The sequence below is a fragment of the Trematomus bernacchii genome, unplaced genomic scaffold (genome assembly GCF_902827165.1).
Source record: "Trematomus bernacchii unplaced genomic scaffold, fTreBer1.1, whole genome shotgun sequence".
Classification (NCBI taxonomy): domain Eukaryota; kingdom Metazoa; phylum Chordata; class Actinopteri; order Perciformes; family Nototheniidae; genus Trematomus; species Trematomus bernacchii.
Window position 1 is genome coordinate 2,422,427 of NW_022987705.1, and position 24,076 is coordinate 2,446,502.

The following is a 24,076-nucleotide window of genomic DNA, read 5'->3' on the forward strand; positions in this document are numbered from 1 at the left end:
AGCCAGAAATCATGTTTCAGGAAATACAAAAAAACAACGTAATATTTTTAGTCACAGTGTTGCTGTGTCTCTTTTCCTCCAACAATATCTTTGTTCATCGCTGTGTACAATCTGAGCGCAACATGCGGCGCGGTGGTACCGGGTGGAGTCATCCCCCTTGTTCTCACATGTGCTCCGCCCGCGTGCGCTGATTGGATTGCAATGTACCCCGGCTACCACCACTGTATGAGGGGCTGTGTGTGTTTTTTGTCACCCGTAAGAAACGCCCACCCATATGACCGGTAAAGTCAGTTCAAACTGAAAACACGCTGCCTGCACTCAGAGTCAGACTATCCAGGAGATGTATGGAGTAGGGACGATACCTCTGACTGAGCTACAGAATTTTTTTAAAACCCTATTAGAATTTAAGTCAGGTTGCGTCATTTAAATATCTTTCCATGAATGAATCTGACATTCTTCTGTGTCATTTAAATCCTATACATTTATCAAGACCTGTATTGGAATCTGCTGAGTGCGCTCACTGGATGCTTTGGGCGAACAGGTGGCGCATCTCCGGTTCCCTTAATTTGTTATTAGGGGCAAGACGCAGACAGACCGGACTTTACGCACTTTGCCGGACGTTAAGCATTTAATACCCGCCTCTAAGGTGGGAGAGGGACACGCTGCGTACTTTTAACATTTGATAAGAGAGCTGTGATGCCGGTTGCAGACGGCGCCATGGTAGTAGACAACAGCCACGGGTTATATGAGGGAAAGACCCCAAATAGTGCCGGGAATGAGAACATCCTCCCGGCCTCATGCAGTCCTGCGGCGGAGATCCTGAAGAACTTCTATCACACCAAACGGGTCGGGAACTATCTGATCGGGAGGAAGCTGGGAGAAGGGTCCTTCGCCAAAGTTAGAGAAGGTCTCCATGCCATGACTGGGGAAAAGGTAAGACTGTGGGGTCACTAAGTCTAAATGCAACATGGTTTGGTTAAATGAGTTGTAGCTAGTGCATGTTGTCGTTCTTGATTTAACAATGTATGTATTATATTATATGTATATGTTGATCCTATCCTATCACATGCCACACAATTCAAGTTAAATGTTATACTCCTGACTTCTCGAGCTTGGAAAAAACAACTCTTGTGAATTAATTAACTTTTTTCTTTTGGAAAACTAGTTTGTTCTGACTGTTATAGCCAATTTCTTTTTATATATATATATGGGTGGCATGTAGCATGGGTAGCCTTTTGGTGTTTCACATTTCCATCAGTGGACAGTGTCCGCTGTCTATTGACTCATACATGCCTGTCAACTAAGAAAAAACCCTCACCTGTTTACATTGACAGTTTAGCCATACATTTGTTTGCAATGTATTCCTAATAGACTTCTTGGAGAAAGTGTTGTTTGCAATGGAAGGCTTTGTTAATGAGCTCATGCAGCACCACCAGCTGCTGAACTCACCATATGCCCAGCAGGGTTTGTTTTCTAGCCAAGCTCCTGTGACAATATTTACTTTTTGTGTGTGTCGGAGAGACAGGAAGAGCTGCCTGTGTTTTCCTTACATGTGTTGGTACCTAGCTGTGCGGTCTGTGGCTTTTTCCTGAACCTTCCTTTGTCTGCTGGTGGTGGTGAGCTCACCACTGTGGGCGCGCGCAAGCCTGTGATAGGAACAGAGAGGGAAATTGGCCGACCTATGAGAGAGCAGAGCTGCTAATTGCATATGAAATCATGTCGTTGATAAATGGGCTTCAGCCTCATTAGGATTCTGCCAGCGCAGGGCTTTGATATGGACCACCATTGGCCACTGGTCGCCTTTGTCTCCTCAGGCTGTTTTTGAGGGGCAGCCAGAGCATTTGCATATTGGAAAACAAGTACCCACTTTTTCCTCATGTGTCCTTACATGTAGACCTATGTCTGTTTGTATACATGTACAACAAAATATATGCCTCTGAATATATTTAGCATATTAGACATTATCTTATCCTGTGGCCCACCTCCTCCTCCCTTCCCGTTTGCTGTGAGGAGAAAGAAAGCGCTCCTCTCCTCTGCCCTCCCTTTGTTGAGGATGATGCAAACACTGGCAATCACACAACCAAGCAGAGCACATGGTCTCTCTCTCTTTACACTCTCTCTCTCTCATTCAGGGTCAGGCTCTTGGAGGGGGGCGAGGGGAAGTGAGTTTATTCAAGCAAACATGTAGTAAGGGGAAAAGAAAATACAGTAAAGGGCCCTTTTTTTTTAGCATCCCTAGAAAGCCAGTGAGGATACGGGGATGAGAGAGGGTCTGTGTTTTCAGGCAGGGGGGGTTTGAAAGTGAGGAGAGGTGAGGGATGGGGATGTCATGGTCAGGGGGCTTGGGAGGTCACATGCACATGTTTTTGATGTCTGTAACCCACTTTCCCCTCTATACCACCCCACCTCCCCCGTTTCTGTCTGAGGGGCGCCTGATAAACAACTGAATCCCCAGTAGCCCCCCGGCTGGGCACACCCCTCCCCCTCTATATCCCCAACCTCCCCCTCTTCACATATAGACTAACCTACTGTAAATACAGTGCCCCATCCCCCCCTCCCCTACACACCCCACACCCCTTCTCTCATCCACGCTGCTTGGCGTAAACATGGGCCATATATTACTGTATTGTGACAGTTCAACACACACACACACACACACACACACACACACACACACACACACACACACACACACACACACACACACACACACACACACACACACACACACACACACACACACACACACACACACACACACACACGTATATATACGGCCAGGTTTAATGAGCAGTTGTAAAAAGGTTTTCAGAGGTGAATCAATTATCAGAGATGAAAGGACGAAGGTATAAAAGAAAGACAAGCTGAAGGACAGAAGGAAGAGGGGACATACACACAGCCACTTTGGCCCTCACCATTTCATTAATGGATATGGTGATTAGCTTCACCGGTCATGCCTTTCCATGTCTGTAGGCTCTCCTTGAGATGATTTGCAGTGTATGGTAGCTATGCTCTTGAACTCAGTCCAGACAGGATACAAGGAGACACACGGGCAGAGGATGAAATAAAGGAGATAGGTATGTTATTGAATGTAATTAGCCACAAAGGGACGTGTTTGTCATAAAAGACATGTTCTCCGGGTTTTATGAGGAGTCTGAAGGTTTTACTCCAATGAGACAACAAGGGCAGAGAAACATTGAGTGAAGTCCTTGGGATGAGTAATTGAGGAAAGAAAACTTAACACATATGCCAGAAATCTTTACTTCACATCCTATGGAATCTGTGCCATTGAGCCGTTCTATATCGTCCCTCAGTGTCCTTTTTTACATTTGTGTGTTTTAAGCTACAACTAAACTCCGGGGCAAATGGGGAAATATCATCTGTCCATTTGGCCTTAGCGCCTTCTCAACAGATAGGGTAACATTTGTTTTTCCCTCAGTTTATGATGGTTCAGTTACCCCTCCAACACACACACACATACCTCCCCTTCTGCTGCCGCCTCAGGGCCCTATAGCGCCTGGGTTGCCCCACATTGGGAGCAGCTGTGAGGGAGAGGTCAGTGTCGAGTAATATAGTCCGCAATGGAGACTGAGAAGCTTGTCACCTGTTACACTGCAACTCTCTTTGAAACCTCTTCCGAAAGCACAGCAGTGAACAAGTGCTTCATTCTCCATGGGTATTATTCACAATATCATGTGGCGCAAAACAGTGCGTTCCTCATCTAATAGCCTTTTCCTCTCCTGTCACATTTTTCTCCAGGTGGCGGTGAAGGTGATTGACAAACGGAAGGCCAAGAAGGACTCGTATGTGACCAAGAACCTGCGGAGGGAGGGCCACATCCAGCAGATGATCCGTCACCCCAACATCACGCAGCTGCTGGACATCCTGGAGACGGAGAACAGCTACTACCTGGTGATGGAGCTGTGTCCCGGCGGGAACCTCATGAACCTCATCTATGATAAGAAGCGCCTGGATGAGAGGGAGACTCAGAAATACATCCGTCAGTTGGTGCTGGCCGTTGAGCACCTGCACAGGGCGGGTGTAGTGCACAGGTAAATAAACACTTACACATAATGAGCCATACACACATTGCTCTTCAAAGATAGAGCAGAATATCAATGTCTTTAGAAATATTGTCAGTGCCGTCCAAAGAGCTTTGTGCTATTTGTGGGTTGAAGCTGAATTTAATGATCCTCTTTCTCAAAGTGTATGTTAAGTCCGTATTGTGCACTACTGTTAATCCACGAATAACCATATTTGCCATGCTTTAAGAGGTTTTAAAGAAAGCGGCTAAGCATTTCTTAAAAAATAAATACGGTTTAAAAAAAGAGCTGAATTTCCATGCACTGTGCCAGGATAATTCCACTGCCTTTCTCCTACAAAATATGCTTACCTCTTGTGATGAAATGTTTGATTATATTTAGGGTGGAAAAAAACATGAACTGCATCAGAATGAAATTCCAGATATACAATACACAAAGCTCTTCCCAGGAAAATTCAATTATTTGTCTGGGACTCTGGGAACTAAATGTCTATCATGGTGAGAAGACCCATGTAGATAACTGTATAACAGGATTTATAAGGAGGGATCTGAAGGCACACAATAGACCCCGAAAATCACCCAGCGTGACCCACATTGAAACGGGGGGTGTTGACCTCCCCTACTGCTTGTGCATTGTGTGATGATGTGTGGCTTAGATAAGTGTTAACACTGAATCTTTGTTTTACAGGGATCTGAAGATAGAAAACCTCCTGTTGGATGAGCAGGACAACATAAAGCTCATAGGTAATTCAAACACTAAAATTTACAGAAACAAACTCACCTCAAAACTCTCTTTCTCTTAAGAATACATTCAATAAATTCCTTTATAAACGCACACACTTCCCATAGCAAAGAACACGAACAATATTAAAACAGCTAATGCTAAAAGAAGGCCTTTCATTTCAGTTACTTTGCAAAATTAAAATATTTTCTTAGACTGAGCCTGACATCCCACGTGTTAAAGAGCCAAGAGCAAGGACAACATCAAGCTCATAGGTAACTCAAACACTAACATTTACAGAAACAAACTCACCTCAAAACTGTCTGTCTATTACAAAGAAATGCAATTTATTTTCTGTATTTTCTTGCCTGACACCCCACGTGTTAAAGAGCCAATTACACATCCTGTTAAATGCCTTACGAGCTCTCACCATAGTGCTAATCTGCTTCCATTTGTGTGTGTAACGCTTTGAAAAGGGCGACGTGTTTAACCAGTGACCTGAAAAGACGGTAATAAAACCCAGAAATAACACTCACCCACCTCTTCTGTCCTTCAGATTTTGGCCTCAGTAACTGCGCAGGCATCCTGGGATACTCAGACCCCTTCAGCACCCAGTGTGGAAGTCCCGCCTACGCCGCCCCCGAGCTGCTCTCCCGGAAGAAGTACGGGCCCAAAGTGGATGTCTGGTCCATGTGAGTGTCTACTTCTTTCTTATAGAATGTATGTCGGTAAATATCAGTGTATTTAAATACATCTATTTCACATGCATTCCGAGCTGAAGTGTGTTTTTTGATCTTCCAGTGGTGTGAACATGTACGCCATGCTGACTGGGAATCTGCCGTTCACTGTGGAGCCCTTCAGTCTCCGAGCCCTGCACCAGAAGATGGTGGACAAGGAGATGAACCCTCTTCCTCCCTCACTTTGCACAGGTAAAAACTCAACACATTAATACACAACCGTTTAATAAATCCTCAACTGAAAAGCCGTTCCTAAAGTCAAGAAAGAATGTATCAATCAACAAACTCATACCCTATAAATCACTTCATTACCCCAGGGTAAAACTGACTTGAGTGTGCTGCCAAATATATTAGACCTTAAATCAAAAACATCACAGGTGATGTTTGACATGGCGGGAAAGAATGTTGTCGGTCCGGTGTCAGGGTGCCAAGGTCATGATGAAATGTTTTGATAATAAGATGCTGGAATTAAATGGAGGTAATCTTTCGTTGTGAGTCTGTGGTTTGGATTTCCAAAATGCCTTAATGAAATCTCTCTGACATAACATTTTAAGTTAGACTCCTTGATTAGGACTCTTATTACATTTATTTGATATCCTCTTAAGAGAAATGCAGCCGTACTTAGAAGTAAGCAAACAGCTCAGTGAGTTAGAGGAAATAAAACCCTCGATGAGTGAAGGGGTGCAAATGCGCATATAAATCAAACTGGAACTGATTCCCCAATGACACGCATTCCTAAAGAATGAACCTGTCAACTACGGCAGAATCTTTCCAGTCAATAATTTAACGCAATGGAAAATCTGAATGGTATTTCTGTATTGTTGAAATTCAAGAACATTGGTGGTAAGTAAAGAAGACATCAGGTGAACCGTAATTGTGTTAGATAATAATTAGAAGCAGGTTTCAACCAACCGGTTCCTGTTAAGTAACGTGCGCTGCATGAAAAGGATACATTTGATAATGGTATTTGCCCCAGAGGTACTTGGCAGAGTTCTAGTGAACCGCAATTGTGTAAGTTCATAATTAAAAACAGGTTTTGCCCAACCGGTTCCTGTCAAGTCACTGACAATGCATGAACAGTATACATGTATAATTATGTGTACTATTATTGTTATTTGCCTCAGGGTGACCTGTCAGAATTCCTGAGATTGCAACGCACAATTCCTCCTAATCGTCCATTGAAGCCATTATACATTTGTAGAATTAGAATATATTTAATCAGCCATATTGAAACTAATTATTCCTACTGAGCTTTAACTAATATTCTGTAAAGCAAGGAAATAAAGGAAACATTTTCGCAGAGGAACAAAGGTGTGTTAATGCATCGCTGGAAATAGTGGCGCTCACCACAATTTCTGCTTGCGTCACGAGTCTCACTCTAATAGCAATAACAGATGACTTAAACAGGTTATGTAACTTATTATTAAGAACCCAAGGACAAGGATGTGTCATCTTATCCGTCTTGTATTATGAAAGCGGATAAGGAGGATGAGTGTCAAGTTTATGCGTCACATTGCTGAAGAGAAATATGTCATGCAAAAATAAGTTTCAGTATTGACAAAACAATCCTCTTTGTACAACAAGAACAAGTTGAGCAGCACGAGGAAGCTTATGAATATTTATTCTCCCTCTTTCTGTCTTAGCTGCCATCTGTCTTCTGAAGAAGCTTCTTGAACCAGATCCAAACAAGCGTCCCAATATCCATCAAGTGATGGCAGATTCCTGGCTACAGCTGGCCAACAAGAACACAGGCACACCGTACCTCAACAGGTAGGCTCACACACACTTAGAATTTGTATTTTGCTTATGTCATCTGTTTAAGCATGCATAGAGAAACCTTTTTGCCTTCAATTTTAAAGCATCACAAGGCATTAACTTTCTCTCTCTTCTGTATCCAGGATCCACATTGAAGAGATAAACCACACAGTGTTGCTACATATGACGGAGAAGATGAACTACAAACACAGTGAGGTTCTGAGTGCCGTCCTCACCAACCGCGCCTGCCACACTCTGGCTGTCTACTTCCTCCTCAACAAGAAAATGAAGAGACTCTCTAAAAAATACAGGGTAAGGAGATCCTTGCTAACATCTGTCGAAAGTCTTTCTAATAACAGGGTGTTAAGGAAACATTGTTCAATATTTAAAACATAATAAAACTGGACTATCATAATGACCAACACGTGCCAAGTTAGTAAAATAACAGGTTTTTCATAATTTGTGGTTTTCCCCTGTCTGTTTAGGAGATGCAGGTCCAAGAAAAGAAGAAAGGAGAAAAGCAGAAAAACGAATACTTCCAGACCCAGTGGAGGAAGCACGTCGACAAGCTCACCATCCCCCCCAAGCAGACGCCCGTTTACCTGGCTGTCGCAAAGGGGCAAAGCAAGGAGAAAAAACACAGAACAGGTGAGGGGTCAAATAAAGATAATAAGATACAGTATTATGTGTTCCAAAAGTTCACCTTTATTTATACAGGGTACGTTGACTGAGCATGCATGTTCTTCACAATTACGTAGTTACCAGTTCGTCTGTCCGGTCCTCCATCCATCCATCCACTCCTTCATCCGTCCATCCATTCCTTCATCCATCCATCCATCCATCCATCCATCCTTCCCTCCTTCCAACCACCCACCAATAAGAAGAAACATCCTGGTTGCCATTCAATCGTAGGCCAAACACAAAACCTTTTATAATTGAATAGAACAGAAGTAAAGATATTCTAAGGAATGACTCTGAATTTAATCTAGCAACACAGCAGCATAGTCAAATAAATATTTCGTAAAAGACTGGGCCTGTGATTTTCAACAAATAATGACAGGTGGTCCTTAACACTACTTGTAGAAGTTATAATGAAAACGGGGGCAAAGCTCGAGCCTAAGCTCATTTTCCTATAAGAGGTACTGCCATGCCATTTTATAATATGTTTCTTAATGCTCTTAATGTCTTTCATTGTTGTAAAGCACTTGGAATTGCCTTGTGTTGAAAGGTGCTATCTGAATAAACTTGCCTTGCCTTGCCTTACTGTAAAGAAAAAGCCATAGGCTGTTCCAGATACAGCATGTCAGGTCAAGCCGGTCTTCCCACGGATTAAATCTGGACTGAATGTTCCTTTTACACCTGCTTGTTACATACTCACAGATGATTTTCACTGACATGACATAGAATGTAGACATGCAGGGACTCGGCTGAAAGTACTTGCCATTCTCATACCCTTACTCACTTGTACATGCAGTGAAAAAAATTCAAATATGTGAGTGACAGTATTCCAAAACTTAAATTTCTTCTCATTTCCTCCTCAGGTATATTGCGTGCCTTAACTGGTGGCCATCGTAATTCACCTCTGGCCCCACCCGGAACAGTCGCCTCTTCCTCCATGGAATATCTTGAGATCCAACCTCTCTTTTCCAACACCCCTAAGCAACGGAGGCGCTTGGCCACCCTCCCACAAGTCAATACGAGCCCCGAACACAACATACCCGCCCCGCCGGCACCGTCACCGATCGGCATGCATTCCTTCGGCTCGCTCTCCAAAGCCGAGCAAATTGAAGACACCCCCAGCTCGCCCTGGTACAAGCTGACCAACGGGACCCTCTCCCCGCCCCGCCACGTCTCTGCCTTCCAGCCCGACTCCTCCTATTTGAAGAAGGCCACGATCCCGAGTCCTCCCGTCCTAATTGTCAACCCACAGCCCAAGAAGAGCATTTCGTCAGATTGGGGCGCATCTTCCGACACCAGCGGCAGCCCGCCCAGCACCATAGGGAGCCCCCCAGGGAGCTCGGCATTCAGCCCTCCGAAGTCCGCCTTCAGTGCCCTCAACCCCACCTCAGCATTCAGCCCTCCGTCCAACAACAGCAGCAGCAGCGATCCAGACAGCCCGACGCACCGCAGCAAGTTCCCCTCCATGGGAATCGGACAGATGCTAAAGAAGAAACTCCAACTGCAGCCGTTCTCCTTCCGGCCAGAACAAGTGGTTGAGGAAGTGGTGTCCCCCCCTCCTTACCCCATGCAGACTCTCCTCTGTGCTTCAGGTGCACTTAAGACCCTTTGCTGAGGGGTACATGGCAAGAATTAAAAAAAAAGTAAAGACAGACTGAACTCAAGGCCCCTCTCAACATTTGATAAGTTGGAGAGGTCTTCCAGAGTGGCCTTTTGAACTTTGAACTGTCCCTTTATTGCAACTGAGCTACTTTTCAAGACAGACTTGAAAAAAAAGAAGGATAAAAAGGAGGTTTGAGTGACAGTAAAAAATTGTGTATCTAGTCTTCACTATAATAATGTAATAAGAAGTGATGACGCTGAGAATATGAGATTGGAAACGGATCCTTAAGCAATGAATTAACCTCACTGTGGCCTAGATACAGAGTGGACACGGGACGTGATGTAAAACACACGCATGCACACACACACACGCAAAACACTGTATTATAAACTGAGTTAAGAGGTACTCTCTTATGTAATATTGCTGTAACTGGTTACTAATTGAGCCGTAGACTGATTCTCACCAGCTAACAGACCCCAACTATTACCCTTACCTTGATTACATGTTTAAATGTTTTGTCTCTGTGAAAACACTCTCTAAAAACCCGTTGACCTCCAGCCAGCTGCCACTGTATCCTCAAAGCTGACTGGACGATGAAGCTCACTGCACTATTCCTTGAAACCAAAACCTGTAGTAACAATACATGTTTGTACCATCTCTTACCTCACTGCATTATTCATACTTTAATGTAAAACAGCAGTCAATTGTGACTTGCTTGTGTGGATTTTGCCACAGTGTTGCAGTGTCCGAGCATTAGTGCCATTAGTATCCACACACCGAGACAGAAATAGACACAGAGAGAAGAGTCGTCCTCTCATCTTTTATAGCAGTCTCATAAACTATCACTCAACACTGATAATAACTCACAGCTATAACCTTTTATATACTAGTGTTACATCATCTCTACGACCCACAGGGAAACTGTCAAAGTCTTAGTTATGACTTTCACAGCCTGTTCATAGTAAGCTTTGAGAACAAAAAATAAAGATACAAAATAAAGAATCAAAAGCCTTATGAAACTTGTGAACCTCGCCAAAGGCTGAGGTAATGAACGTGGGAGAATTGTGCAACATCCATGAAAATAATTCACTTCCTTTTGTCTTAATGATGTAGTTTGTGCAATAGTCTTAAGTGTTAACTGCAATGATGAGTATTTGCCAAGAGCTCTCTGAGAGTAACCTGAAAAATGTGCTTGTAAATAACAGTGCGACTCGTGTGTTCCTGTCACGTATTCAGTTCGGTACAAAGGGGTTTACATTTTTTTTGTAGGACCGACATATTTGCACCTTTGCTCCATAAAACAATTTGACAAAAAGGCTTCCACTGGCACATGAGGCTTCTCACTGTTAAGATCATATTGAATCTCTTCCTGTCTAAATGAAAAAAATTGCATGCAAAGTTTCACAAGTCCAACTACGGTGAACATTTGAAATGACGTCTTTTTACCTTTTTTGTGGTTGATACTGAGATTGATACAGACTTGAGAGGGGGGGGGTGGTCTTTTGTAAGATTTTGTAATGGAGGGTTTTGTTTGAGTGTCGAGAGATTTCTATGCTGTATAAAGTATTTTAAATATTTATACTAAATCCATTATGTGTCTGTCTGTTCTTTTCCATGCGCTTTCTCTACATGTGCTAAGTGCACACATGCCAACATACAACTTTTGATTAGCTAAAAAAACATAGAATTAATCCACTTGAATAACTATAATTAGGTAAGTAATTTCACAGAATCTTGATAATTTATGTGTAATTTACACAATGCCTGTGGCGTGTGATTTATTCCTAAAGCTCTCAGCTGCAGGAGCACTTAATACAATTTGTTCTCTGCTGTGGAAGGGGTCTATGTTACTTTACAACCTCAATGTGCCACTTGTCTCACATACCATATACATTTCCCACGGGAAACCTGTGGTGGGTAAAAAAAGAAAAAAAACACACCCTTGGAACAGCTGAAGGATCTTTAGGACTACATACACACATATCACGACCCCTCCCTCTTTACTCACACACACACATTCTGTAGACACTAATCTACTCAGCTGTGGCCCCCATCATAAACCCCTTTGGGTGACACGAGACAAAAAGAAGGGGGATCACCAGAGCTCTGAGACAAACACCCGGGCACAGGACAACACAAACAGGGCTGTCCGATTAATCGCCGTGGCTAAGCCGATAAAAGCCAAGGGGCAAGAGTGGCTCAAAAATGCATTAAAGCCGGAGCCTTTTGTTTACCAAAAACAGACAGACAGTCATTGAAAACCCCCAGGCGGTCTGGGGTACTGTGGCTTAACCACAGCGCTGGGCGAAAGGATAGCGTACGCCACGGGGTGTGTACCGGTCATACCTGTAGTGAGCTTATTTGGGGACACCTGTGAACGAACACACACACACACACACACACACACACACACACACACACACACACACACACACACACACACACACACACACACACACACACACACACACACACACACACACACACACACACACACACACACACACACACACACACACACACACACACACTATTATTATTATTGGAAATAATAATATCATTTGTTTAATTTGAGGATTTGCTGCTTCGCTCTGTCATCAAGGTGAAGTTCAAATATTTAGCATGGACAAAAAAAATACTTGTCACTCCATAAATGTAATTGCCATTTTCATTACCTTTGCACATTTTATATATTAAATAATGAATGGAAGATGCATCAGACAGACTTATTAATAATGAAAATGTAAGAAAGAATTGCAGTATAAGTCTGCATTTTTGAGGATTCTGATTGCGGAGCGGAGGCAAGTTTCTTTATTAATATTTAATCTTAGGTAGCATTATTGGAGGAATCCATACTGAAGAGATAAAGAAAGCAAATTATTTTCCTTGACCCACAGATTATTTTGACGTTAATCTGTGTGTAAACAGGTCAAGTAACAATGACAAGTCCTGTGATAAACAAACACCCCTAATGCCGTCCCAGCAGGGGCAATAAGCCGAAGTCTTTCACATTAATCATATCAGGGGACTTTTAATATTGCATATCATAGCCTCCTATCCATCCCCACCCGCATCAATCATCGGACCTGGGGGGACAGAGCCTTCTCCGTCGCTGCCCCCTCCCTCTGGAACTCACTCCCACAACCCATCAGAGACTGCACTGACCTCACCACCTTCAAAAAACGTACAGAAACTCACCTCTTCAATCTGGCTTTTAATGTGTGATTGTTTTTGTATTGCTTGATTTTAATTTGACTTTAACTATATTTATTTGTTGTTCTTTTCTTTTCACTATATCTGTAAAGCGTCTTTGAGCACCTGTAAAAGCGCTAACAAAATTAATATATTATTATTATTATTATAAAATATTAGAAAGCCGTAAGTACATCAGATTCCCCAAAACTATTTCCGAAATATTTGGGATGCTGGGTGAAAATAGTCTGTTAATATTGTTGTATTAATATGAAATGTCTTCTGATTACAATGATTGTCAATATCACAAAGACACATATTGACAAATGTTGGGTTTAGATTGAGACCCATAATCAATACGAGGGCCGAAATATGCTTAATATTTGAGAAAAGTGGACTTTTTTTCTAAACTTAGAAAGAAAATGAAATGACAGCATTCATTAATGTTCATCATACACTATCAAAATCTGTTTTTTTAATATTTAAATCACCTTTAACGACAGGCCATACTGACCACTTACTTTACATTAGGATATTATTTCTGCCAGTCTGTTCAGGCTTAGATCCTGATGACACTAATCCTGTTTTCAGTCTCCATCTCGTCACATATATGCACACACACTCACACCAGGGTGTCACTGGCAACGGGCCGAGCCTTTGTGTCTGAGAAAAACAGACTAATTAACCTGCTTCACAGTGCCTGCCGTACACTAGGCAGTGTGCATCTCCACCACACGCTGAAAACCTGAGCATCCTAATTCAACCGCACAGAACAACTCTCTTCCCCATACATGCAGAGGAAGAGGAGAAGAGAGTCTTCCTGGCAGACACCGATGTACACAAAGACGTGTGGTAAATAAACAAGCAGATAATGAATGAAGGAGGAGGCTTGATGACTCAGAGGGGATTTGGGTTACTGACTAGCCGTCGATCCTGTTTCGATCTCAGACACAGATGAAGGTGATTAATGAAAAGAGAAGGCTGTGGCTTATCAGAGTTCACGCTTCGCCCGTGAGGTGCCGTTAGTAAAGCAAGACTGGGATACGTTTCCCAACAATCTTGACCCCGAGATCACGTTACACCCACTGATTCCCGAGATTAACTTGAGACATGTACCCTTCCAGACGGAGGGGTTCAGTAATTGACCTGCCGTCTAATCTGTGCCACACAAACAGAAAGATGACGATGAGACCAGACTGTCTTAATGACTTTAGACTTAAAAAGAAGATTCTGGTGAAACATGCCAAGCAACCAGCCATGTGAGGAAAAGTAGAGGAGATCAATTAGGTCAGAAATTGGGTTCACTACCACATTAAGGTGGTTTAAAAATAATAATAAAGTTTCATTACATTACATGTTACTTGTTAGACGCTTTTATCCAAAGCAACTTACATACTCAATACTGTGGACAATCCCCACAGGAGCAATTTGGGGTGAAGTGTCTTGCCCAGGGACACAACGACATGCTGACTGCAGTGGGGTTTGAACCTGTGACCCCCTGATCCCAACTCAAACGCACAACCCACTGCACAACACGCCTCATATTTGGAAACATAAATGAGAAGGATTAAACTCCCTATAAAGGATACTTGATATAATTCATAAAACAGACACTTTGTTTATAACCTTGGCCACTGGATCATAACACAAATGATACAATTGAGCTGAAAAAGGGCGTCTTGCCCGAATGTCCATGAGGCAAAAAAACTAATTGGAGTTCTGTCCTAGACTTTCCTTTTCGTAATTAACTGGAGCTGAAATGCACGTGCACAGCGCATGTGAATAATAACAATCAGAGAGTGTGATGGAACACAAAAGAAAACAGGGTTAATATAATAAACAGTTAATCCAGAAACTGGTCATAAACAAGCATGAGCAAACATTATCAACTGGTGGGGTGGGGTCCTGTTGTCAGGGGGAAACCAAATCAAACGGTGGGAGGGAAGAACATTGCAGTTAAATAAAATAAAAGAGTACTGATTAAACCCTGTGTAACTGAAATGATGGTTGTTTTTCCATCTTTCAATTGACAACACCTAAAGATGAGAAATCCCTTTCCTCATTGCTCACTTTGTTACAAGTCTCTAAAAGCCCTAAAACAGAAACATCTTCTCTCACACAAAATAATCCTTCCATTTCTGGGGAAAAAAACAACATATTTTGTAAATTGGCAAACAGGTGGCACTCCTTGAGATATTTTTGCTCTCAAAAACAAGATCAGTAATGCAATCAAAGAGCAGAGCTCAGCCAATAGGATCTCAGTGTCTGTGGCAACAGCAGCATCAGGGTGAGCAGCCATTGGTTCCATGTTTCACACAGGGAAAGCTGTAATTGGCTGATAGCGTGCAGAGGCTTCATTGCCTCCATGGCAACATTGCTTCCTTATTGCTTGGGTAAGGTGAAAAGGAGGGAAAGAGGGGAGGCGACTCTCACTCAGACATTACCTCTGCATTATTCATCCTTTGTCCCAGAGTGCTTGTAGAATGTGTGTTGATGCACCGACTGATGCATGTGTGTGTTTGTGTGTGTGTGTGTGTGTGCTTCTACACTCGTCTTGGTTTGACTGGTAATGATTGGTTGAGAGTTAAGGGGTGAATGGGGAGAAACCGGTGCAATCATTTCACTCAGAAGTGCAATGCATCCAGCAACACCAGGTCTATATATAAAACAGCTAAATGAGTTCAGAGAACATTCAGTGAGTGCTGACTTTAAAACACAGCTACTAGCCTTCAAGCTTAATTGCTGAAGGGACAGGGAGACCATTAAACATGAGCATCTCCCAGGATGCAACAGTGCACATCTGGGCAGTGGACCAGCCGGCAGCATACACTCTCAGCGCAGGATGCACCTCAGGGAGGACTGGATAAAGACAACAACACCACCAGCAACAACAGAAACCACGCTGGCTTGTTTGTTGTTGTTTTGACTGTTTGTTGTTTTTTCCCCAGCAGTTGAGGGAGGGGATAATAAGAGGGAGGGGGAGGGAGAAAGATGGGCAAGGGTGGGGTTAGCAGAGAGAAAAACATCACACAGAGATTAGGGTGTGTGTGTGTGTGTGTGTGTGGGGGGGGTGTTCACTAAGGACTCCTCCCCCATGTAAGTCTGAGCATGAGCGGGGGATAACGTCTGTTGACAGGCGTGCCGGCCAGCGAGCTGGATGGCTGTTCCTCCGGCGGTGCACACGGTGACGAGATGGCAACAGGCACTCAGCGTAGCACGTGCTCTCAGTTGCCATCGCAACCTGCCCTTGGATACAGCGTGCTGGTTGGCCGTTTCTAACTGTTGTTGTTCTGCGAGGCTGATGAAACCTCGTGGGTGAGGGAGGGCAAGCGGTACCGCATGTCTCCGCTTTCCCGCCAGCTAGAAAGTGTTGCTAGGCACATTAGAGGTCAGTTGGTAAACAAACTCTCAGCCCTTAACACTCCCTTGACCCCAAACACCTTAAACATGCTGTTTAACTCCTAAGTCCAATTAATACTTCTAATTAGACACACAGCAGGACGGGCCAATGATCCAAACTATCTTCTGGCACAAAGTCAAAGAAACTGATAATTGTCTTATTTGGTTTAACACTTTATGTAAAACTGACATTAAAATGCATTTTGAAAATAATATCTTGTTTTTTTGGAAACAGTTGAATACTTTATTATACAAAAAATAAAAACACAAGCTTTTACAACAATAAGTGCATATATTAAAAACGAATTGGTCATATTGAAATGTATGGAAATATTGGAAAAAAGGCAGAGTTTAGGATAATTCCTAAATTAAAGATTTGCAAAAGGGATGCAGCCCAAATTAAAATCTGTGTATTTTCCAATACAAATTCCTCAAATGTTGTTAACATGTGACCACAACATGGAGATGAAAAAGCATATATCCAGCAATCCTTAAGGGCTCTTTGCTTTTAGGAAGAGAGGAACAAAGAAAAAGTGTGTGTGGCCTGGAGCGGCCAGATCAATACGGCGTTGTGCTGACTCTGCAGACTGCCTGATGAAATCCTGCACAAATAAACATTCTGCTCACAGTGTACATTCACTCTGCACCACAACAGGCGGAGAACATTGTGCCACGAGCCGCAGGAGCTGAGGTGACAACATGATTGATTACATGTGCAGACGGTCTTTGTTTCACCGTCAGGAAAAAAGGAGTGGAAGCTGTGTGTGTGTGTGTGAGTATTTACATACAAGGTGGAGCTAGGACAGTATGTATTACTGAAGGAATGTGGTCCAGGGGACATTTAGTGGAGGAAGCAATAATGTAAAAGGTAGGGGCGAGGAGTCACGTTCAACACCTGGACATAGCTCCCACCGAGACACGTTGACGTTTATCCCTCGCATCAGTCCTGAAGGGTGGCGTCAATATCCTCCAGCCTCTGGGCCATGGACATGACCAGCATTTTCATCTGGGAATGACAGGAGACAAGGGGAAGCGTTAAAAGGTGCAGGGGTGGAAAGAGCAAGAAGGGGCAGAAACAATAGTGAAAGAGTGAGGATGGAGTGGGTGGGATGGGGAAGAAATGAAGGAGAAATTGGACAGGTGGGAAATGAAGGGAGCAGCAGGAAGCAGTGAGGAAGAAAGAAGGGTGGAGTGCAGATAATTGGAAAGGGGGTACAGGGAAGAAGAGCGACGAAACCCAAAGGGGAAGCAGTCAGGCGTGGGTGGGTATGAAGGGGGGAGAGAGAGGGGGAGAAGGGGAGACAGGTCAGTGAGTGTACAAGATGTAGCACCCAAACAAGTGTCTAGGAGTCAGACAGACAAGACAAGACAAGACAGGCAGGCAGACAGGCAGACAGACAGACAGGCAGAGAGACAGACAGACAGGCAGGCAGACAGACACAGACAGAGAGACACACAGACAGGCAGGCAGGCAGACAGACACAGACAGAGAGACACACAGACAGGCAGGCAGACAGACAGAGAGAGAGACAGACAGGCAGGCAGACAGACACAGACAGAGAGACACACAGACAGGCAGGCAGATAGGCAGGCAGACAGAGAGACACACAGACAGGCAGGCAGACAGACAGAGAGAGAGACAGACAAACACAGACAGGCAGGCAGACAGACAGAGAGACAGACAGACAGAATACATTAACGATGGCGGCACCTTTATCCGATACATTAGTAATAACTGAGAGCAAGGAGAGTCAGACTGGGTATCCTTTAACATTTTGATAATAGTCACGAAACCACAGTCACATCTACTGATTTCAAAAGAACCTTACTTTAAGAAATGTATAAATGTTTTCTATTAGCAAAAGAAATAGGGCAGCAACTGTGATTTTCTTATAACTCTATCAAACGTCTGCAAACCGTTTTGGAAGTTAAATTGCTTGTTGAGAAAACTATTTATGTACCAACAACACAAACAAACTAAAAGGTATTTCAACTCTTGTTTATATTATAATATTTATATTAACTAGAAACGGTGACATGTGTACTCAGAGTAATAGTAGCATTTCCAAAACAGTTGTTGAATATTTCTTTGTTGAGAAAGTAATGGATTATTAATCATTTAATCTCTTGTATTGTATATAAATGTCACAGGAGTATTATCGGTGCTTTCTCAAATTAAAGAATCTAAAATGTGTAAAACGCTTATTGCTTTCTGACTGATTGCTTTGATACTTGTTGCCACCGAAGCATTTCAGTAGGCTAAAAAAAATATAGAATTTTATCCAATGACAATGCTGTTACATTCTTTTTTAATTTTGGTGAGTAAATGGAGTGCTGGCAGAACAGTTTGGGGCAGAAACTAATATTTAAAGGGCCCATGTCATGCTTTTCCGGTTATTACCCGTCCCCTTGTGTGTTATGAAGGTTTTTATGCATGTGAACGGTCTGCAGAGTCAAAAACCCTCAAAGTACACCCTGTAGCGAGTAAAACTCTAACACAGAAAAGACCTCCCCAAAACGCCTCGTTGGAGATTTCTCATTTACTTCCTGGGTATCGCTACGTAGGGATACCCAGTAGCCACGCCCAGAGCTATGGCCGCACCCTCTGCCAGCCTTTCACGAAACAAAGCTTCCCAAACCTTTCAGCGCTTCATATGCCAGATATGTACAGCGTAGGGCACTGAAGAACGATGCTGTTCCTACTTTGTTTGGACCAGCGGGAGATTCGGGTACACAACCTGTAAGTATTCATTGTTGTTTGTGTATTTATGATGTTTAAAACAAACAAGGTATCTACCACGACTGTTTAAATGGGTAAACGTTTTTCGGGCTGCTAAGTTGGGATCGCAGACCCATTCTCACAGCGTTATAAACCTTTTTCTTACTCAATATCAAGCCACACTTATTGTTTTTACTTCGGCTGTGAGTGTTTGTGTGTGCTCAGGATGAGTTTAGCTTGTTCTCGCTGTATCTGTATCGCCGCACACGGAAGCCTGTCTCGCTGCTCCTCTGCTCCTCGCGTGCAGCTGCGAGCAGCAACGCGCCTCTCACGTCGCGTGACCAATCAGAGCACACTGGGCTCACAGGGAGGGGGGGGGCAGGAACTCCAACAAGCCGTTTAGGACAGAGAGTGAATACCTGGTGAATACACATACTTTACAGAGATGCTGTATGAGAAACCAATGTGAGTTTGGAAAATTGCACAATATAAATCTATTCTAGTATACCTCAACAATGGAATTATGATCAGTAGAAATGGCCATGACATGGGACCTTTAATGTTGAGGGAAGAAATTAAAGTAGAGCTCGTCAGTGAGAAAGCCATAATGAGTTCCCGCTGACAGACATGTGGTGAAAGAAAGCCCTGATTTTAATTCATGACCTTCTCAAAGGGCCTTCATAATCCTGTTACAATGTGCCAATGGACAATGATGGCTATAACAACACCTGAAATGTATACAATCAGCATAGACCCATAGTCAGGTTAATCTCCATCCTAATCAGAGGTAGATTTAAGCGTTAACTTACATATTAACCAAATGGAAAAAACAGGCGCGCCTGAGAACTTCATCACATAACACAACCCTTGCTTGAGTGACACAATGAATATTATAACATCAGTCACCTGATAGTACCAACTGTAAGTAATTAAAAATCAGCTGCCAAGTGAAAAAAAAATACCATGCATACATCCGGCTATACCAACAAAGACACTTCATGATCATAACATGTTTTTCCTCTCTCAAAGATTCCTCAGCATGCTCCCCATCACAGCTTTTGTCCTTTGTGCAACAGCGCCGCTGCACACTACCACCACCTACTGGCCAATATGTGCATTGTGGATATATTTAAACAAAGGGTGATTAAGAAGAACTTTGGGAACCACTACACCTGTCCACTGAAACATGTGCCTTCTAATAAAAATAAAAATAATACTTATACTAATAGGTCATAAGGAATTGAAGTTTGAAATTAACCGAAAATTATAAAAATACATCGATATGGGTTTAAAGACTCAATTTACTGAAAATATACTTTTTGTTTTAATCTATTCTAAAATGGAGTGTAAAATGAGTCACTTTGCAGGGGGTGACACGGTGAGATGAGGTAATGTCTGATTCAAGCGTCTGCCCGTCAGAGGACAGAGGGTTTCCAAGAACAGAGCTGATGTCACCACTACAACAACGTGAGCATTAATAATCAATGAGAGGGCAGCGCCAATGCAATGTGAGAGCACTGTCAACACAGAGAACAGTGACTCATGTGATGCAGAGATCTGATGTTTCCCATCACTTTTACACCACAATAACATTTTGAAAAAGATGAATCTGTACCTGTTTTGGAGGAAAAATACATTGTTACACATCATAGTAGGATTAAGAGCAGACGCATACATCAGTGGGTTTAACATTTTCATCAGAGAGCGATGTAATATCAGGAACAACAGACAAAGAAAAGCAGCAGAAATCCTTTACCTCTGTTAGCTGCTGTTCAACAACGCCTCTGTACTCCAGTGTGACTGGCTGCTCTTTGGGGCCCTCTGCTGCCAACATCTGGCTGGCAGAGCCCAGCACGTAGCTGGAAAAGATTCACAGTGTAAACTTAGGGAGCTAAAAGTGTTAGGGTGCTAAATGTGCAGTTTGTAAGTGTAAAGATTGTCACATTCAGTTTTGAGGAAGCCATATTTTGAGGTGTAGTATTGAACTTCTGGTTTTAAAAAAGACTGTTTACATATTTGATGTAGTCTTGCAAAGATTAATGGATTATTGTCAACTATTCAATTAAAGGTGGGGTAGAAACCGGCTCGAGATACACTTTTTGTTATATTACATGGAATGCTCTTAACATCCCGATAGCAATGAATATCTTAAGTGCTTTGACAAAAAATCCATAAAAAAATGTCATCTGTGGAAGCCGTAATACTGTAAAAAGTACGACCAATCATTTTAGCCGGCCCGGCTAAAATAACTGGATGGCCTACCTGCCTGTCAGCCTTCCATCTGTGCACAAACTTATCTCGTGCCCTCATTGGTCATGTGCGCGTTCGTGTGTGTTGGAGGCGGGGCTCTCTAAGGAAGTGGCAGATTTTTTCCGGCTGTGTATTTTCAAATTCTAACGCACTCGAGCTGGTTTCTCCAAAATTACCTACCCCACCTTTAAATGCCAACTATTTTGATAATTTATAAATTGGTTTAATACCTTTTTAGGAGTAACAATTATTTGATTCCCGCTTCTTAAACAAGAATATTTTTCTAGATTATTTACTCTCTGTATGAAAGTAAAACTGAAAAGCTTTTAGTTGTGGACAAAATATGAAATCATCTTGAGTTTGGGAAATCCTGATTGACAGGTTTTTACCATTTTCTAACATTTTATAGACCAAAAAATCCCAATAATTGATAAAAAAAGAATTGATAGTTGCAGCCATGATCTCATTTGATTTGGTTTAAGTGTTGCTTTTCCTTCCTTATGCCTTCCAGTTGTTGATGTGTATTCCAGCAAACCCAACCAACTTACTGCATAGCTGCTATATTTATTTGTAAAATAACTGCACAGATATAAAACGTGTTTCACAGTCACCATTCATGTTTCACCATAACACTTTCTTCTGGAAAATTGATCAAAACTCACATTGAACAAATGTAAAACTGATGTATGCATATTTAAACACTCCTACTAATGACACAAGCCCTAAACATACCTGTCAATCTTTGCAACGTTGAAAAAGAATGCTAATCGCTTATGGTCCAGTTTCTTAGGCGTTGATGAGTAAACCATGCCGAGCACAAATTCGCAGCCTCGACAGAATAGATCTACGACGAGACTGAAGAGGAGATAAAAAAAGACAGTGGGACAGATTTAATCCAACAAGTAGTCAGGTTGCATTTAAAAACAACACATTTCCTTAAAGGTTCCCTATTAAACGTTTTTTCATCAATATATAATAGGTCTCAGATATATACAAAACATGTCTCTGAAGTGTTTGGCTCCAAATACCAAACAGATCATTGCAGCATCCCATAATCCCCTCTGTTTCAGCCCTGTTTCTAAAGTGCTGATTCTCTGTCTGTTACTTTAGATGAAAATAAGGAGCCCCTTCCCACGCCCCTCTGAGAGATATTTGGTTCAAAAGAACAGGTGCTCTAGGAGGAGATTCAGGGGATAAGGTGGGGTGGGGGGGGTGGCTAATGGTTACACAAGCCAAGTGGCCAAAATCTGATCAGCTCATTTTCAGACAGGTTTTTATATAAATGGATCAGGACAAAAAGAGAGAGAAAAAGGTATGTTTGAACTGCTAACACTATATGATTATGGGTCACGAAGTATTTTGGTTGTGGGAAGGTAACATTGACGAGTTATTTTGAATCATCCTCCAAAAACAAGTCTCCCTTATTTTTTTCTGGACGAGGATAGACAAAGCTTTTTAAATTTAAATTTAAATGTTGTATTTACTTTATTCCTTCTTACCAGAGAGACTTTTTGCTCACTTCATGCAGGCGAGTGTCTTCTCCAACCACGACGTTGTCAGTGACCCCTAGGACCAAAACATCACAAACGTATATGTTGTTTGGGCAGTTTGAAAAGCCTTTCACCCGAATATTTAGTTGGTTAACTGTAACGTTATAATGTGAACCAACACAAAAAGGAATAAAAATAAGCAGGCTAACCCCATACTCACGCTTCAATCTTATCTGGTTTTGTCCGTCTTCTTCAGACCCATCCCATGACATTGAATCCCCGACAGGCAGCTTGCACTTCCCGCAGATGAAGACCACAGGTCCGTCGTCTTCCTCCTCTGAATGGCCAAACAACTTTTCCTCGACGGCAGTGGAGTCTATACTGGACTCAAACATTGTATTTATAAATGTCTGACGGTGTTTATACGAATTCATTTTTGACGCCATGTCTACTATTTTCTCAAAATGAAGCTGTTTTGAATTTACGCGGTTACGTGGTTGAAAAAACGTGAGCGACGAAGATACCTTTATCGCGAGATGATAACTTGTGTGTACTTCCGCTTTCGTCTGATAGTGAAGAACCAACCTTGACGAATTGTGCTTTTGGAAAGCTAACAATCTGAAAGTGTGCCCAGTGTTTCCTGGTGTTGTCCGTACTGGCTAATAAAAAATATGTATCCAAATTGTTTTGATATATTTGTACGAAGATATTTGTCAGTGTGATAATCCCTACATGGAGCTTTTCCATTTCAGGAGAACCGACGTTAACCATCTTGATGTGCTCTTTATCTTTGGGAAAGGTGAACCGGAAACACTTTGCCAAGAGCGAAAACGTGCTTGTTTTGTATTAACCCATTTCGTCATATTTTTGCTTTTATTTATTTAACTTGTCAATCTTTAATATTCCTTTAAAACGTGTGAATCATTATTGTCACCAAAAGTAGCTAGGACATTTGATCAAATTCTCATTGGCTGGTGAACCGGAAGTTATGGGAATATGGTTGGACGAGAGAGTCACATGGAGTACTCACATTGATAAAGTAGTAGATAAATGTAAAAGGGTTTTAAATGTTATGAGGTGCTTGGCAGGCACTAAGTGGGGGGCTGATAAAGCTGCTTTGAGGAACGTATACACAGCATTAATTAGATCAGCCATAGAATACGGACTAATAGCCAGTGGCGGCCGGTGGTCTTTTTTTTTGGTGGGGCTCTTGACGTACCGCAAGTGACCTACCCGGGGGGTTTCCCCCCGAATTTTTTTTTCGAGAAATGACCCCTTAAATGATGACTTCTGGTGATGTTAGAGGGGGGGGGAAGGAGAAATCGAGGCTTAAAAATATGAGAAGACTGATCAATACCTCCATAATCTTCAGTGTGGAAAATATTATTTATCAACCTGAACATCTACTACTTTACCAGGAATTTGTGTTCTCAGAACTGGTCTGTTTTTTTCTTTCTTAAAACTGTTCATGTTTTATGAACCAACACCTT

General features: G+C 42.4%; 2 protein-coding genes across 2 annotated transcripts; one reads left to right on the forward strand and one right to left on the reverse strand.

The window, feature by feature from the left end:
* The first annotated feature begins 368 nt into the window (after window positions 1-368).
* Window positions 369-11,093, forward strand: hunk (hormonally up-regulated Neu-associated kinase). Its single transcript, XM_034140030.1, has 9 exons — window positions 369-933; window positions 3,760-4,052; window positions 4,731-4,786; window positions 5,320-5,455; window positions 5,565-5,692; window positions 7,144-7,270; window positions 7,399-7,567; window positions 7,741-7,903; window positions 8,797-11,093. The coding sequence occupies exons 1-9, from the start codon at window positions 697-699 to the stop codon at window positions 9,546-9,548; spliced, it is 2,061 nt and encodes a 686-aa protein (XP_033995921.1). The 5' UTR covers window positions 369-696; the 3' UTR covers window positions 9,549-11,093.
* A 5,192-nt stretch (window positions 11,094-16,285) lies between these two features.
* Window positions 16,286-23,252, reverse strand: mis18a (MIS18 kinetochore protein A). Its single transcript, XM_034140463.1, has 5 exons — window positions 22,807-23,252; window positions 22,596-22,662; window positions 21,829-21,951; window positions 20,603-20,705; window positions 16,286-17,133 (listed from the first exon to the last, which is right to left on the reverse strand). Exons 1-5 carry the CDS (start codon window positions 23,030-23,032, stop codon window positions 17,068-17,070), a joined length of 585 nt encoding a protein of 194 aa, XP_033996354.1. The 5' UTR covers window positions 23,033-23,252; the 3' UTR covers window positions 16,286-17,067.
* Between the last annotated feature and the right edge of the window lie 824 nt (window positions 23,253-24,076).